This window comes from Alternaria ventricosa (genome assembly GCF_023758065.1).
Source record: "Alternaria ventricosa strain BMP 2768 chromosome Unknown scaffold_1, whole genome shotgun sequence".
In the NCBI taxonomy this organism is placed as follows: Eukaryota; Fungi; Ascomycota; class Dothideomycetes; order Pleosporales; family Pleosporaceae; genus Alternaria; species Alternaria ventricosa.
Window position 1 is genome coordinate 2,013,537 of NW_026055681.1, and position 14,394 is coordinate 2,027,930.

General features: G+C 51.6%; 5 protein-coding genes across 5 annotated transcripts; 4 read left to right on the forward strand and 1 right to left on the reverse strand.

Moving 5' to 3' along the window:
* Window positions 1–104: 104 nt before the first annotated feature.
* On the forward strand, window positions 105–524 carry J4E93_000695 (uncharacterized protein; the record flags this gene model as incomplete). The annotated part of the gene is made up of 2 exons (XM_049338654.1): window positions 105–162; window positions 211–524. The coding sequence occupies 2 exons, from the start codon at window positions 105–107 to the stop codon at window positions 522–524; spliced, it is 372 nt and encodes a 123-aa protein (XP_049204539.1).
* Window positions 525–2,576: 2,052 nt separating this feature from the next.
* Window positions 2,577–3,824, forward strand: J4E93_000696 (uncharacterized protein; the record flags this gene model as incomplete). Its single annotated transcript, XM_049338655.1, has 4 exons — window positions 2,577–2,602; window positions 2,657–2,723; window positions 2,771–2,854; window positions 2,904–3,824. The coding sequence occupies 4 exons, from the start codon at window positions 2,577–2,579 to the stop codon at window positions 3,822–3,824; spliced, it is 1,098 nt and encodes a 365-aa protein (XP_049204540.1).
* Window positions 3,825–4,516: 692 nt separating this feature from the next.
* On the forward strand, window positions 4,517–6,893 carry J4E93_000697 (uncharacterized protein; the record flags this gene model as incomplete). Its single annotated transcript, XM_049338656.1, has 4 exons — window positions 4,517–4,606; window positions 4,704–5,911; window positions 5,967–6,629; window positions 6,680–6,893. The coding sequence occupies 4 exons, from the start codon at window positions 4,517–4,519 to the stop codon at window positions 6,891–6,893; spliced, it is 2,175 nt and encodes a 724-aa protein (XP_049204541.1).
* Window positions 6,894–8,676: 1,783 nt separating this feature from the next.
* Window positions 8,677–10,392, forward strand: J4E93_000698 (uncharacterized protein; the record flags this gene model as incomplete). Its single annotated transcript, XM_049338657.1, has 5 exons — window positions 8,677–8,724; window positions 8,773–8,902; window positions 8,955–9,009; window positions 9,067–9,530; window positions 9,581–10,392. The coding sequence occupies 5 exons, from the start codon at window positions 8,677–8,679 to the stop codon at window positions 10,390–10,392; spliced, it is 1,509 nt and encodes a 502-aa protein (XP_049204542.1).
* Window positions 10,393–13,603: 3,211 nt separating this feature from the next.
* Window positions 13,604–14,250, reverse strand: J4E93_000699 (uncharacterized protein; the record flags this gene model as incomplete). The annotated part of the gene is made up of 2 exons (XM_049338658.1): window positions 13,604–13,674; window positions 13,728–14,250. The coding sequence occupies 2 exons, from the start codon at window positions 14,248–14,250 to the stop codon at window positions 13,604–13,606; spliced, it is 594 nt and encodes a 197-aa protein (XP_049204543.1).
* Window positions 14,251–14,394: the final 144 nt, after the last annotated feature.

Sequence of the window (14,394 nt, forward strand, 5' to 3'; positions counted from 1 at the left end):
TCTTCCCCCATTCTGACTCACAATATCTTGGCGATGGCACGCAACTGCTTCCTGGCGGGCCTACTTCACTTTCGATCACGGAAGACAATATGAACATGCTTGCCATGCCGCCTGGCATGGGCAATATCAACACTATGAACACTTGTGCGCCAATGACCAGAGGTAAGGACTACGCGACGCTTCTTCTCCTTCAGTAACTAACCTACGTAGATTACTCTCAGTCTGGTTCTTCCTCGACAAGTCACAAGGATCAGAGCTCATCACCTCCTGAGCAAATTTCGTCGTCCAAATTGTCATCCTCAAAGAACAGCCCCAAGGATTCAGAACCCTCTTGCCGAGTTGAGAAGCGCAAGGCCAACACTCTTGCTGCTCGTCGCTACCGCCAAAAGCGCGTCGATCAAATGAGTACCCTCGAGACCGAACTCAAGGAAGTCAAAGCCGAGCGAGACGACCTTAAGGTTCGTAATGCCAGGTTAGAGGGAGAGGTCGAGACGCTTCGTGCCCTGCTCCGTTCTCAGAAGTAGCCCTGTATCGGTCGGTCAGCATGTGATGGCATAATCTTTTCTGTTCTATCATCTAGAGAGGCCTCCTTTCAGACGATGTCGGACAATGGGTCGGATCATGGTACGCCTGTTCAGGGCGATGTTCAGATCGGCAAAATAGGGTTTAATCTCAGAGGTCAAGGGGTTCTGGTGGTGTATACTCACTGTTAGTCTGGTCAAATGATGAATTCATTATCTGTTCTACATACGACTCTATGTTGTACTGTCCTCAGTTTATACTGGTGTTTACATCTTATCTTCTACGACAATCACTCTTGCTCATAATGAGCAAGAGCCTCTATCTACACAACTTGAGCCCTTAAAGACGTCAATTAACCTCACAATGAGTCGAAGTGAGCATCACCCTCGACGATGTCCTACATCAACAACAGCATCATCTGCCAAATCGTACTCGCTTTGGAAAACTGTCCGGACGTTCCGTCGCCAAAACACCGTACGCCCTTTTCGCTGAACGCAAAAGCCTGAGGCTTGCAGCTGCGGTGCCTTAGTCCAAAGTGTTGTCCCGGATGATGTTCACAGCCCCACTTAAAGCTGTGCAATAGTCCAATCATAGAGCACGACGGTGAGTCATTCTCACTCAGGATGTGTCCGAATCCTTGGCTTGTCTTACAGCCCCTTTCTCTTCCAACAACGACTCATTGGCGCCGCCAGCCACCTCCAGATTCAACTTGCGCGTCGGTGTAAGCGGCCTTCAGATGCCGCTCTTCGTGTACCGCTCGGCAGTCGTCACCCCGCAGTTGTTTGAGAGCACCTACCGCTGCAACTCCCATGAACATCAGACTGTGACCACAGGAAAGTGCTACTGACTGTGTTGCAGCGGTGGGCTCTACACCTCTTCTACCGGGGTTTGACGTTTCCTACGATACCTTGTTTCGAGGCCGGCATTCTGTACCGCATTCCGTCTTGCCTTGCGACGTCGTTTTCCATCCTCATCCCGGCTTACCAGGAGACTGCCGACTTCATCGCAACTTCATGTTTCCTATCTTCCATTCAAGTACCCACAATCCAGGGCGTGTCGTTACAGCATTTGATCGGCAATCTTTTGAGGGTGGTCTAGGCTCAATATGCACGATCCCATCGAGCTCTTCTGACCAGCACGATGCCCGAGCACTTCAATTCGTAGACTACGTAATAGCATCCGAATGCGACATCGTCGTTCGTCTATCGCCTCAGGCCCTCGTTGTTGAGTAACGCGTGCAACAAGCGTTTCAGCCTCAGGGTCTCTGACACTCACGTCACAACGCCCACCCGGCTAAAAGTGGGTCTGATGGAAGCTCTACTGCCGAGCCCATCACATCATGCAAGCCTTTTGCTACCCGGATCCAGCCACATGGCCGCTGTCTCTTTTCCTTTCACAGTTAGTACCTGTTTTGGACTTAGCGCGCATGACTTTCGTAGCCCAGCATAGAGATAGTGTCTCTATCCTCATCGTACCACATGCGCCAAGATCACGACGCAGCCCCATTTTGTTCCTTCATACCATGCCATTGTGGATTCTTGTGGATTCTTCAAGGCTACGGGCCGATCATATGGCTGCCCGATGTTATACAACGGTTTCTAAGCCTTGCATCATTCGCTAGCTGCGAACTTTCTCGATGCAATAGACCAATTACATGCTCCAGACATGTACTATGGTTCACTTCGCGTCGAGCCATCCGGTCGCTTCTCTCGCATGATCGCCACAGCTGGGATAGTAATGCTTGTTCACACGCGTAAGGAGCGCCACACGGCCTATGGGACATTCCCTCCCGCTTGTGCAGAATCCGGGGAATCCTCAGGTTTGCATTTTGTATCCGTCCTCATAACCGAACGCTCAGGCCCGACTCACTTTGTTCATGTTCATGTTTGTTCATACATCCGTTTTCTTCTCTTGCTGTCCGGGCGCATTGTTGCACACGTCGAACCGTTCAATCGAGCCTAGATACTCTCCTTGTTGTGCTTCACGCGCAGCCATTCAACATGTACTTCCGGCCGGGATACGTGGTGGTGATTGTTGGGGCGATACTCACGACGATGTCGACCGTCATCGTAGCGTTGCGGTAAGACTGATTGGCGTTGATATGATATGGGACCGGGCTAACGGATTCGAGCAGATACTATTGCAGATGGTTTCTGATGGGAACTGTCAGCGCTAGCGATCACCTCATGTTTGTGGCTCTTGTAAGTACTAGCTGCGTCTCTCTGACGATAAAGCTAATGAGATTCAGGTAGTTACATGGGGCAACTTCGTGGTGAACTTCTATCAAGATGAGACCAGCGCCCATAGTCGTCCAAGCTACCTATTTAATCCAGTGAGAGAGACTAAAGTTCAGCCAACAACAATGTCTAACATTCATCCAGGAAAAGCGACCCCTGATCGAGCCGCAAGTGCGTGGCAATCTCATCTCATGGTGGGTCTACCGCTTGACCTACACCATCGGTCTGGGCTTCGTCAAGCTCAGTATCCTCTTCTTCTACCGCGCCATCGCCGCAAACCGCACGTTCCGCAAGCTCGTTTATGCTACGATCGCTTTCGTCTGCATGTACACGTTTGCTGCAAGCATGGCATCCACCTTTCAATGCGAGAACCCATCAGACGCTTGGTCGACGACCAACTACTTCGCTCAGTTCGATCGCAACCCAAACGCCCACCGAAAGCCAGTCAAATGCTTCGACCCCATCAAGCTATGGGTGTTCTCCTCGGCATCCAACCTGATAACCGATATCATCATCCTCATGCTTCCCCTTCCGACACTTCTCAGTCTTCGCATAGCTATGACAAAACGTCTAGCACTCATTGGCATCTTCTCAGTTGGCATCATGGCCATAACCGCATCGTCTGTACGCATGTGGGTCATGATGCTATGGGCTGAGTCACCCTCCAACTCTGCGCGCTTTGGAAACGACCTACTCCTGTGGGGTCAGGTTGAGACCAACAGCGGCATAATCTCTGCATCTATACCATTCCTGCGTCTCTTGTTTCGCAGTACTCAAAAGGAAGAACGAAGCGCAACGCCAGTGAAGGTCAACAGAGTGCCATCGCGGCCTGTTCAGATCGATGCCTTTAGCCAGCACAAAGCACTCGATATGGGCGAATGGCCGCTCCAGGACGTCAAGAGAGCCAGTGAGCAGGACAATTGCTTCATCACAATACACGAAGAGACAGTGCGTACTAGAGGGTCTGCTTGGGGGCCTTTCATCACTATACCGGAAAGCCTGAGCTCAGCTAGCAGGGGCGAGACATTGCTAGAGCCACAACAGCATCCGCACATGACGGTCTGAGGAATTCAGGGGTGCCTTCTTGTATTTGTAACGATAATGATAATCTGCCTTTAATGAAGTTCATTTTTTTTTTTCCCTCAAGAATGTAAGCAACTCGTAATAGCTGTGTCACTTGTGAACTGCACAGACTGCGCTGGTCTCATGAACACAAATGTCGCGTTCTGTATGCACATTGGCAGCTGCAGGAAGACATTCGTCACGGCCGACTGCGGCCATGTCTAACATCGGGTGTTGCATGAGGGGTGCAGGTTGACATGGGTTTAACGATGCCGCCTTGCCATTTGAGGCTAACACCGGGCGGAGCTATCCACCTGGGCGTCAGCGGCGATCTCATGCGGCTGTCCAGAGAGCGATGGAGAGGTCACGTAGACGCCCGCGTTATACTCGACCGCTCTCACCGTCGTGCTCGCAGCTAACAGGCCGTTGTTTATCGCAGCACACCAATCGCTCCTGTGGATCTCCCCCACATCTCGGCTTAAGTAGCAGGCCCTCGTTTACCCACCTGCACCGTGGCTTCCTCACGCCTTACCAAGCTATTCCTCGCCGCTGTCGCTCTCTTCATCGCAACATCCGCCATCCTGGCTTCAATCCGACTCGGCGGCCGCGTACCATCTATACTGCAATACGTCAAGCCCTCGCCTCTACGGCACCCCCTCTACACACAACCGTTTAGGCCGCTTACCAACTCCACCATGGCCCCCTCACAATACAAGACACCGCCCCAACTGCCGCCCAAGTTCACGGCTACCAAGGAAAGCTTGGTGAACGACGCAAAGCGACTGGTATGTGCAGCTCCGTGATTCCAAAGCCTCCGGTCGCAATTGCTACTGCCGACCCCACCGGAGGGGTACATCGACCAAATGCTGACGCTTGCCCCAGATCGATAGGTCACGAGGTGTCCAGGATGCCATTGTCCGCGACGTGAAGCCCGACGGCGCCAACTTCGCAAACGTACTCCTTCCCATCGCCCGCGATGACAACAAGATGGCCATCGAATCGCATATCCTCGGCTTCTACAACGCTGTGTCAACAAGCAAGGAGCTGCGCGATGCATCCAGCGAGGTCGAACAGATGCTCGATGACTTCGGTATTGAGTCGTCCATGCGCGAGGATGTCTTCAACCTCATTGATGCGGTACTGAAGAAGGGCGAGGACCTGGACCCGGAGTCCCAGCGGCTGCTCGAGAAAGACCACAAGTCGTTCATTAGGAATGGTTTGAATCTTCCTGCGGGCCCCAAGAGGGATCGTTTCAAGGAGATCAAGCAGCGTCTGAGTCAGATCAGCATCGCGTTCCAGAAGAACCTCAACGAGGAAAGCGGAGGGTTGTGGTTCACACCTGAGGAGCTACACGGCGTGCCAGAAGATGTCCTCTCAGGACTCAAGAAAGGAGAGGGTGAATTCGACGGCAAGCTGTTCCTCACCTTCAAGTACCCCGACCTTTTCCCAACGCTTAAGTACGCGACAAACCCGGAGACGCGGATGAAGGTCTTCGTTGAGAACGAGAACAAGTGTAACGACAACGTACCTCTATTCAGGGAGGCAATCTTACTTCGCGATGAAGCCGCCCGCCTTCTCGGCTACGACAACCACGCGCAGTTCCGGATAGAGGACAAGATGGCAAAGACTACGAAGACAGTCGATGATTTCCTCGGTGACCTTCGTACTAGGCTTGCACCAGGTGGCAAGAAAGAGATTGAGAAGCTGATGGCACTGAAGGAGCAAGATGTGAAGGAGAATGGACTTACCGGCCCGCTGACCAAAGACTACTACCTCTGGGACAACCGGTACTACGACCGTCTGTTGCTGGAGAAGGATTATCAGCTGGACCACCAAGTCATTGCTGAATACTTCCCTCTACAGACGACCATCCAGGGCATGTTGAAGATCTTTGAGGAGCTTTTCGGTCTGGTCTTCGTTGAAATCGTTGGCGAGGAAGACAGGGCTGCCCTTGCCGATGGCGGTAAGGGTTCCGATATTGTCTGGCACGAGGAGGTGCAGATCTTCAGCGTTTGGGATGACAAAGGCGAGGGCGAAGGCTTTGTCGGTTACCTTTACCTCGATCTCTTCCCCCGGGACGGCAAGTACGGGTAAGTAAAGCCGCTGTACGAATTGCATGTGGAATCTATACTGACTTATCGGTAGACACGCCGCCAACTTCAACCTCCAGCCTGGATACATAGACGAGAACGGCAAGCGACGATACCCCGCAACGGCACTAGTCTGCAACTTCTCTAAGCCAACAAAGAAGAAGCCGTCGCTACTGAAGCACGATGAAGTCGTCACCCTCTTCCACGAGCTTGGACATGGTATTCACGACTTGGTATCGCGGACAACCTACTCTCGCTTCCACGGCACCAACACTGTTCGTGACTTTGTTGAGGCACCATCTCAGATGCTGGAGAACTGGTGCTGGACACCGTCGCAACTACGCTCTCTATCACACCACTACTCTCACATCTCTGCCGACTACGAGAAGGCATATCTAGAGTCTTCAGGCGCCGACAAGAAGCCAGCGGAGCAGATCCCCCAGTCACTCGTTGCAAAGTTGATCTCAACCAAGCATGTCAACGACGCCCTGTTCAACTTGAGACAGTTGCATTTCGGCACCTTTGACATGGCCGTTCACGAGCCAGCCAGCCATGAGGAGCTTGAGAAGATGGATATTACTGAGAAGTACAACTCTCTGAGGCACGAGATCAGTCAGCTGAAGGGACCTGAGTCGTTGGAGGGTGACAAGAAGGGTGACTGGCACTGGGGTAACGGACAGGCTACGTTTGGCCACTTGATCGGTGGTTATGACGCTGGGTAAGCCACGTTCTATCACTCTACTAAACATCACATGCTAACCATCACAGCTACTACGGCTACCTCTCATCTCAGGTCTACTCCACAGACATGTTTTACACTGTCTTCAAGAAGGACCCCATGAATCCCACCGAAGGCCGTCGCTACCGGCATACGGTTCTCGAGCGTGGTGGTTCCAAGGAGGAGATGGACATTCTGGAGGAGTTCCTTGGTCGCAAGCCCCAAACCGAAGCTTTCTACAAGGAGTTGGGCATCTCGCAGTAGAGGCGCGAGAATGTGCGCGTTGCAGAAGATTATGTTAACAGAAGTGGAAGAAGACAAAGGTCCGGGATCCTTGGCAAGGAAGACTACACCGGACGTGAAGGCTGGTCAAACGAGGATCTAGATATCGATGCGTGGGGGGCCCATTGGAAAGATGCGACTCCTATTGCCGGATGGGATGCAGTGTGGGCGAAATGGTTCAGGTGGCACGTGTTTGCTGCTGGGGGATACGTGGATACGGGACGTCCTTGGATTGGACCCAGATGAGGGTTTGTCAAAGACAACATCGCATCTTCAGCCAACGCATTGTTAGCGGAGGTATAGTAGTCGTCCCGCTGAACTATTGCCCATCCATCTGAACTTTTGAGCATATACGTGAACCACACCAGCCTCTATCATCCCATCTCAACTATCCAACAACGCCCCTATTTTAGTCTTCTCATACACCAGAAAATATGCCCAAAATCCCACGCCCCTCTTTATCGTCCATCTCCTCTTCTTTCACTTCCTGCTGCTACCTCCAGAAACCATGCGCCGTCCGCGACTGCCGTAATACGATTAGATGGAGACCAGATACGGAAAACCGTGGTGGCTATCTGTGCAAAAGGCATATGAAAGAGCTTAGGAAGGTTGCGGCCGTGATTATTGATGATTGGCTTGTTGAGCAGATGCTAGGTGACGGGCCTTTTGCTGGGAGGGGGGTGAAGTGGTGGTAGTTTCTTAGAGTATTCTTGCTCGCGAGATGGAATATTGTTCTGAAGGGGGTCTCATTCCAGTCTGTTAGACAATATCACTCAGAAGGATTGTGCTAGCGTTCCACGTAGGACCTCCATCGTGGCAAGAGAATAGGGAACGACTGTGGCTCAAGGAAGTCTGGAAATGACTTCCACTGCGAAAGTCACGACATACTATCATAGCCTCCGTAGCTGTCATTTGACATGTAGATGCTGCAACTGCAGGTGCTGGTGGGCCACCGCCAGGCTAGCGTTATCGCGGAATTGCGTCCGCATTGCCCGCAACACCGATAAGACGCGTCAAGCACGTCTCGCCAACCTCCCCGACGTTACACCGAACTGAAGCGCCGCTCCCAACATGTGGATTATGAACTCAACAGCACGCGTTCGACTTGACGGCTCGTATTGACGCGTTCGAATCGAGCATAGCAAGTTTCAAGGGACCTGGGCGCAGTACATCGGCTCATCGACTACTCATCTCGCACCACCTGGGCATACGCCACGGCTATCGTGTCTCGCAGAGCACTAGACACGCATATCTGATTTTCAGTCAGGTACATCATCACGGCATGATTCCGCCTACATCTACGACTGGCGTTGGGATGGCTGCAGAACACTCTTCCTTTGCCGTTCCCCGCAGAACCGGTTCCTCTACCTAGGTAATTCTCACAGCCCACCTCGATGATTGGACGAGATAGGTCGCTTCACATAGAACGTGGGAGAAAGGCACTGGAATCAGGGACAAATATTCAGTATGGAGCCCCTCTGCTAATAGAAATATGCGGCGCAAAGATAAGCATATCTGGACAGGCCGGCCACTGCTTCCTCATATGGTTACAGTCGCTTCATCAGTCCAGGTTGTTCGGATTGATTCCGCGCATCCACGATTATGATTCTGCTGAACATGCGACGTGAGCGTTCACTCTTTTTCTCATCGGACGAACGGTTTTTTGCGCTGTATACGACGAGTGAATGAGAAAGCCAGCATGAGTTCTCCAAAAGATGTTGACGCCAAAGAGAATGACGCGATGGCTCTGGATTTACAACGGACCATGTCTGGGAAGCATGATCAGACGCAAGTCTCCGAGCAAAAGCTTGAAGTAAGTCACTGTGAGATTTTCAACACTATCTTACTTACCAGGCAGTAGCAAAACTTTAACGTCTTCTCCCTTATCTCTACGGCAACCTCTCTGATCGCAACATGGGAAGCACTTGGGTCTACAATGGCCACTGGCCTCATATCCGGAGGTCCAGTGTCTCTTGTGTATGGATACCTACGTTCGTCTTCCAATCTGCTGGCTCGAATCGGCCTCTGATACAGATACCACAGTCGCGATCATAGGGACATTGGCAACAGCGTTGTCTCTTTCAGAATTGGCCTCCATGTGAGTCGAGAGCTCCTCTGTGGATTGCGAACTCATCTGACCACCCCTTTTCGCCAGGTTCCCATCGGCTGGAGGTCAATACTACTTCGTCGTACAACTTGCCCCCAAGAAGTTCCGCGCAGCATGGGGATACGCCTCGGGATGGATCTGCATATTCGCCTGGCAGACCTTTACTGCGGCAGCCCCATTCCTTGGTGCGACAATGATTCAAGGTCTCGTTGTACTCAACTACCCGAGCTACTCGTATGAGAGGTGGCACGGAACGTTGATATATTGCGCTTTCCTTGGGCTTGCAGCACTTGTCAATGTCTTCGCTATCAGAATCATGCCTCTGATTCTGCATGCGACATTCGCGCTGCACGTCGGATTCTGGGCTGTGCTGATCATTGTCATGTGTGTTATATCGCCCAGCAAGAACTCCGCCGAATTCGTCTTCACTACTTATATCAACGAGTCGGGATGGAGTAGTGACGGCGTAGCCTTCAGCATTGGACTGCTGAGTAGCACATATGTGCTTGCGGGTTTGTCACGCCCATCTCCAACAATCGTACAAAGCTGACAATACGACCAGGCTACGACAGCGCGACCCATCTCACCGAAGAGATCAAAGACCCCGAACGCAACGTCCCGCGAGCCATGTTAGCATCAATCATCATCAACGGCGCACTAGGATTCGGGTTCCTGCTCGTTGTTCTGTTCTGTATGGGCGACATCACCGAAGCGATGGAAACGACGACCGGATACCCCATCATCGAGATCTTCTACCAGATCAGTCGCAGCAAGGCGGCGGGGTCAGCCATGACCTGCGCCCTCATAGTCATAGCGGCATTGGCAACGGTACCTCTTCTTTTGACAGCATCTCGAATGCTGTGGTCTTTCGCCCAGGACGCTGGACTACCTTGCTCAAAAACGCTTTCGCGTGTTGATGGTAAACGCCATGTGCCTTTACCAGCCATAGCAGTCACCAGCGTGTTCCTCATTCTGATCGGCCTTCTCAACATCGGCTCTACTACCGCCTTCAATGCTATCGTGTCATTGGGCACCGTTGGGCTGTACATTTCATACCTTATGCCGATAGTACTGATCCTTTATCGAAGGATCGCTTGTCCGAGATCACTACCATACGGTCCCTTTAGACTTGGAAGACTCGGTGTGGGTGTCAACCTTGTCTCCATCATTTACACTGTCTATGTGTCTATCTTCCTTCTTTTTCCACCATATCAACCTGTCACGGCCCAGAACATGAACTACGCGCCGGTCGTTCTGGGAGGCGTTCTGGTGTTGAGTGCTGTGTGGTGGTTTGTTAAAGGGAAAAGACAGTTTGTCGGGCCGGTGCTGGACACGATTGAAGGTCGGCCCGCATTGGACGAGGCGAGAGTCTAAAAGCGATGCTATTGCCATAAGATTCCATCGAGATGCCTCTGACCTAGGTTGCGGTGAACGAAGGGGCTAGTAACATTTGATAGACCTAGTAATATACTCGTGTAGCGAAAACGTCCATCTATTACCACTGCAAACGGGAGCGGCTAATTTGGAAAGTAGAAAGATGTGCAGAGAAATGAAACTCTACGTACGATTGTACATGAAAAAGCTCGCCGTTATATTAGAATTGGATACTACAGCTCTTTGTACTGATGAAGATTGCTGGGACTACTCGCGCATGCTGTTGGCAAGGCCTAGGCCATCATCGAAGGTCCCACCTGGACATGGTCGACCGAGGTACAATTACATACCACAACATCGCCCGCTTCATGATTTGCTCATATCTGCGAATGTCCTCATCCAAGCGCAGGCTTTCTGGTCTGAAGAAAGACAGTCTTGAAACAGGAATAGATGGCTTGGCTACCAAGCGTGTAGGTGGGTCATTGCTGTGGTCACCGCCCTCCAACAACCTGCACTGCCCCACTCGATGTAATACCTCAGGCTACAACAAGAAGCCATTTTCTGGCAGCCTGTTCAAATGGGCACTCCTATTCCACATCGTTCTTCTATCCTTCACGATACTCGCATCTCAGTTGACAATTGATACTAGCACCTCTACCAAATTGATTGTCAGCCCCTCCACACACCAATGGAGATGGATGCCTCACCGCCGTCAGCCAATCAGAGTCATATCTCTACCGCTGTATCGCCCACAGATTTCGTCCACACGCCTCTCGACTATAGCGCGCCTTCTATCCGTCTAGCACGCATCCTAGCCGCAAAGTCATCGGATGACTTCATTCAATGCCAAATGCGACATGCTTCGACCGCGAGCACTTACCTCTGCCTGTCCTACGTTTGGGGCGATGACGACAGCTTCCAATGGATTCTCGTGAATGGTCAGCGTTTTCGGATTCGAAAGAATCTCTACAACTTCCTGGAAGAGGCAAGGCAGCAGCCGCAGTGGCAATCTCATTGGTTCTGGATAGACGCTATCTGCATAGATCAGTCTAACTCTGATGAAAGGAACCATCAGTTCAAACAGATGGGGAGAATCTTTGCCGGGGCAGTACAGGTCGTAGCTTGGCTTGGTACAGAAAAACAGATCGCCAAATTCTTGGAGAATCCAAACGGACGAAAGAGGGTTGCCAGACGGTCACCCAAAAGCCAGCTGTATGACTATGGGGAAAAGGCGCAGAGTAATGCCAAAGGATTCCGCTACTTCTGTTATGCCGACTACTGGGATCGCGCCTGGATCACTCAGGAAGTTGCGCTTGCCCGCCACATCACATTCATGGCTGGAAAGGCAAGCCTGGCTGCAAAGTCAATCTCTTTCGAGTATCAGCAAATCTGCCAACTCCGTGTTGCCGCACTAGACCCGCGCACAACACAGGAGCTTCGAGGTAGGAGCCTGATATACCTGATGGATCGATTCAAGTCCAGGAAATCAGGCGTCGTTCGCGATCGCGTTTTCTCGCTGTTGTCATTGTGTGGAGAGGGCTCAGATGTGCTAGTGGATTATGACGTGACAGATTTAGAAGTCGCCGAAAACATCCTGAACCGCTGCAAACGCTCGTTCTGCCTATGTTCCATAGGCATAGTTGCGTTTGTGTTGCGCGTTCAAACTCAGCTCACGACCTCGCAATACGTCCTCAGATCGCGGTTGAACTTTGCGCAAATAACCCTTCCAGTGACCATGGATTTGAATCAGTTCAACAGCGACTCGGCAACGCTACCTGTTCTACATGAGCCTGGTCGGTTTGGCCCAACCATGACGCTCGATGTTCGCTCTCTTTGCCGCTCGCACCATGGACGGATTGAAACGTGCCCTGGTCGCATACGGACCAATTTCTTAGTTCGCTACGTTGACGGACATGTTTATCCTAAAGGGAAATGGGACATGCATGCACCTGAAGGATGTCGCATTATTCTCTCATCTGACCAGAAATCCTGCACTGCGACATTTTCTTCGAAGTTTCTGTATGAGATCGTCCAGTGCAATCGATCACTGAAGCCGTGCTGTGAGCGAGTCACGAGGGAAGGGACAACGTCAGCTTGGCCGCCGAATATGCCGGCATTGACCTTGTGCGAATGAGAGTCTTGTGATACCTGTGATACCAAACAACTGTGCTTCCGCCTTTGGAAGTGTATATCAGCTTACAAGATCGATGCTCTTTAGAATCAGAGTCAATACGCACGTACTACCAGTGATCTACCAATATATCATATCTCAATATCTTCACCTCTTCCGGCTGGAATCATGTGCAGTATGCTCATTGCAATGCTCCATAAGCAACTCATACGACTCATTTGTCGTCCACCCACCCCGACGAACAAGACCTTGCTTCGACTTCCACCAGTCGGCGTTTTCGTCCCAACTTCTTCTCTCGCGGAGATGCGCTCTGATTTCCTCCCGTGTAAAAGATATAGGACACGGCATAGTATCGTTGATCTCATTACAATGCCTGCAATGACCTCACGTTAGCCAATAAACGAAACCGATAGAAGGTGGTGTATCAGTGACAACATAATGCGCTAAATGCATCAGTTGCCGTTGTCCATGACAAGTCGAAAGGCTCGATTCGCCTTCTGCAAGTTTGATCATCGATGAGCAGTATCGTACACCCGTCTTGTGGACGGTAATCTTCTTTAATTCGGGGACGTTAAACTTGTTGTATCTTTCACGTAAGCGTTTCTTCTCATTCCGGAGCCAGCGGCCGTTTTCATAGCGGTGGAAGTTCTTGTATCCTTCGTTTGAGGCGCTTGTGGTGTATTCGTGACGGATAGAGACTCGCTGGCGTCTAAGCCGTAATGATGAGAAAGCAGTGAATCTTGGAATATTCTCCGCAGAGCGAGATCTATCACGCAAAAACAGACATGGTCGTGGAATAACCTGCGATCCATGCGGCGCCGTCGTTGGCGTCTATTGTTCACTGCTCTTGCATGCGGCGTAGCAAGCCTAGCAAGTGCCCCGATCCTTCAGACCCCTGGGCTCCTCGGATGAGCATTGACAATAATCTTGAAGGCTGGCAATGGACAGACTGTCAGGAACACAATATCGCATTGTCAAAGTTTATGTGACTCCAAGCCGACTGAAGATCGTCGCTGTCATGAACTCCGTAAACGCCATGCTTGCTCATATCGACATTGTCCTCCGTCTCCGCATGCCACCCTATTCGTCATCGAGTATCGAGCTGGCCAGCGGGCCAAAGAAGGGTACTTCGTATCGATCGAGTGTTGCGGCTGTCCACATGTTAACGCCTGGCTCCGTTCTAGCATTTACACCTTGGACCCACCATCCAAATATGCCCTCCAAGTCAGCCACCCTATCCCCGCCAGATCTCCGATAAACAGCACCCAGGAAATGAAGCTCGACCAGCTGAATATGATGTGTATCACAAAGACGAAGGCGAACAGCAAGCTGCTTTGCCATGCGTGGAACCGCACATAGTCGCTTTGGTGCTCTAGAACCAAGAGTAACACACCACCCGCTGGTGGTAGTAGAAGATATGCCAGGCATGCTTCATAGTCTAGTCGCCAGCCTAAAGACGTCGTGAACATGTCTACATCCTCGCGCGAACGGCCAAAGCCTGTGCTCCGCGAAGGTTGATCCCATGCTATGCGCTCTGTGTCGGGTTCTGCGGGCGGCGATATAGGCGATTGACCTTGGAAGTAGTCATGCTGTTCGTATGCGCGTGTGGTGGGCGATGTGATATTACGTGTGCGGTCGATAGATGTCCTCGGCGAGTGGACGGGCGGTGGAGAGAGCGCGCGTGACGATTCGGGAATGTCTTGGTATGGGGCGAAGTTGGCTGCCATTATATCTCCTTGCTGGGCCAAAGACGTATGCAGTATATCGGAAGCTTGTCGCTCAATTCCTGGGTATTACGAGGTTTGGTGCAAGAGATAGGGCTGACGCAGAGGCAGGTGTAACCGGGGCTGTGACGTTTGGCAGGGATCAGA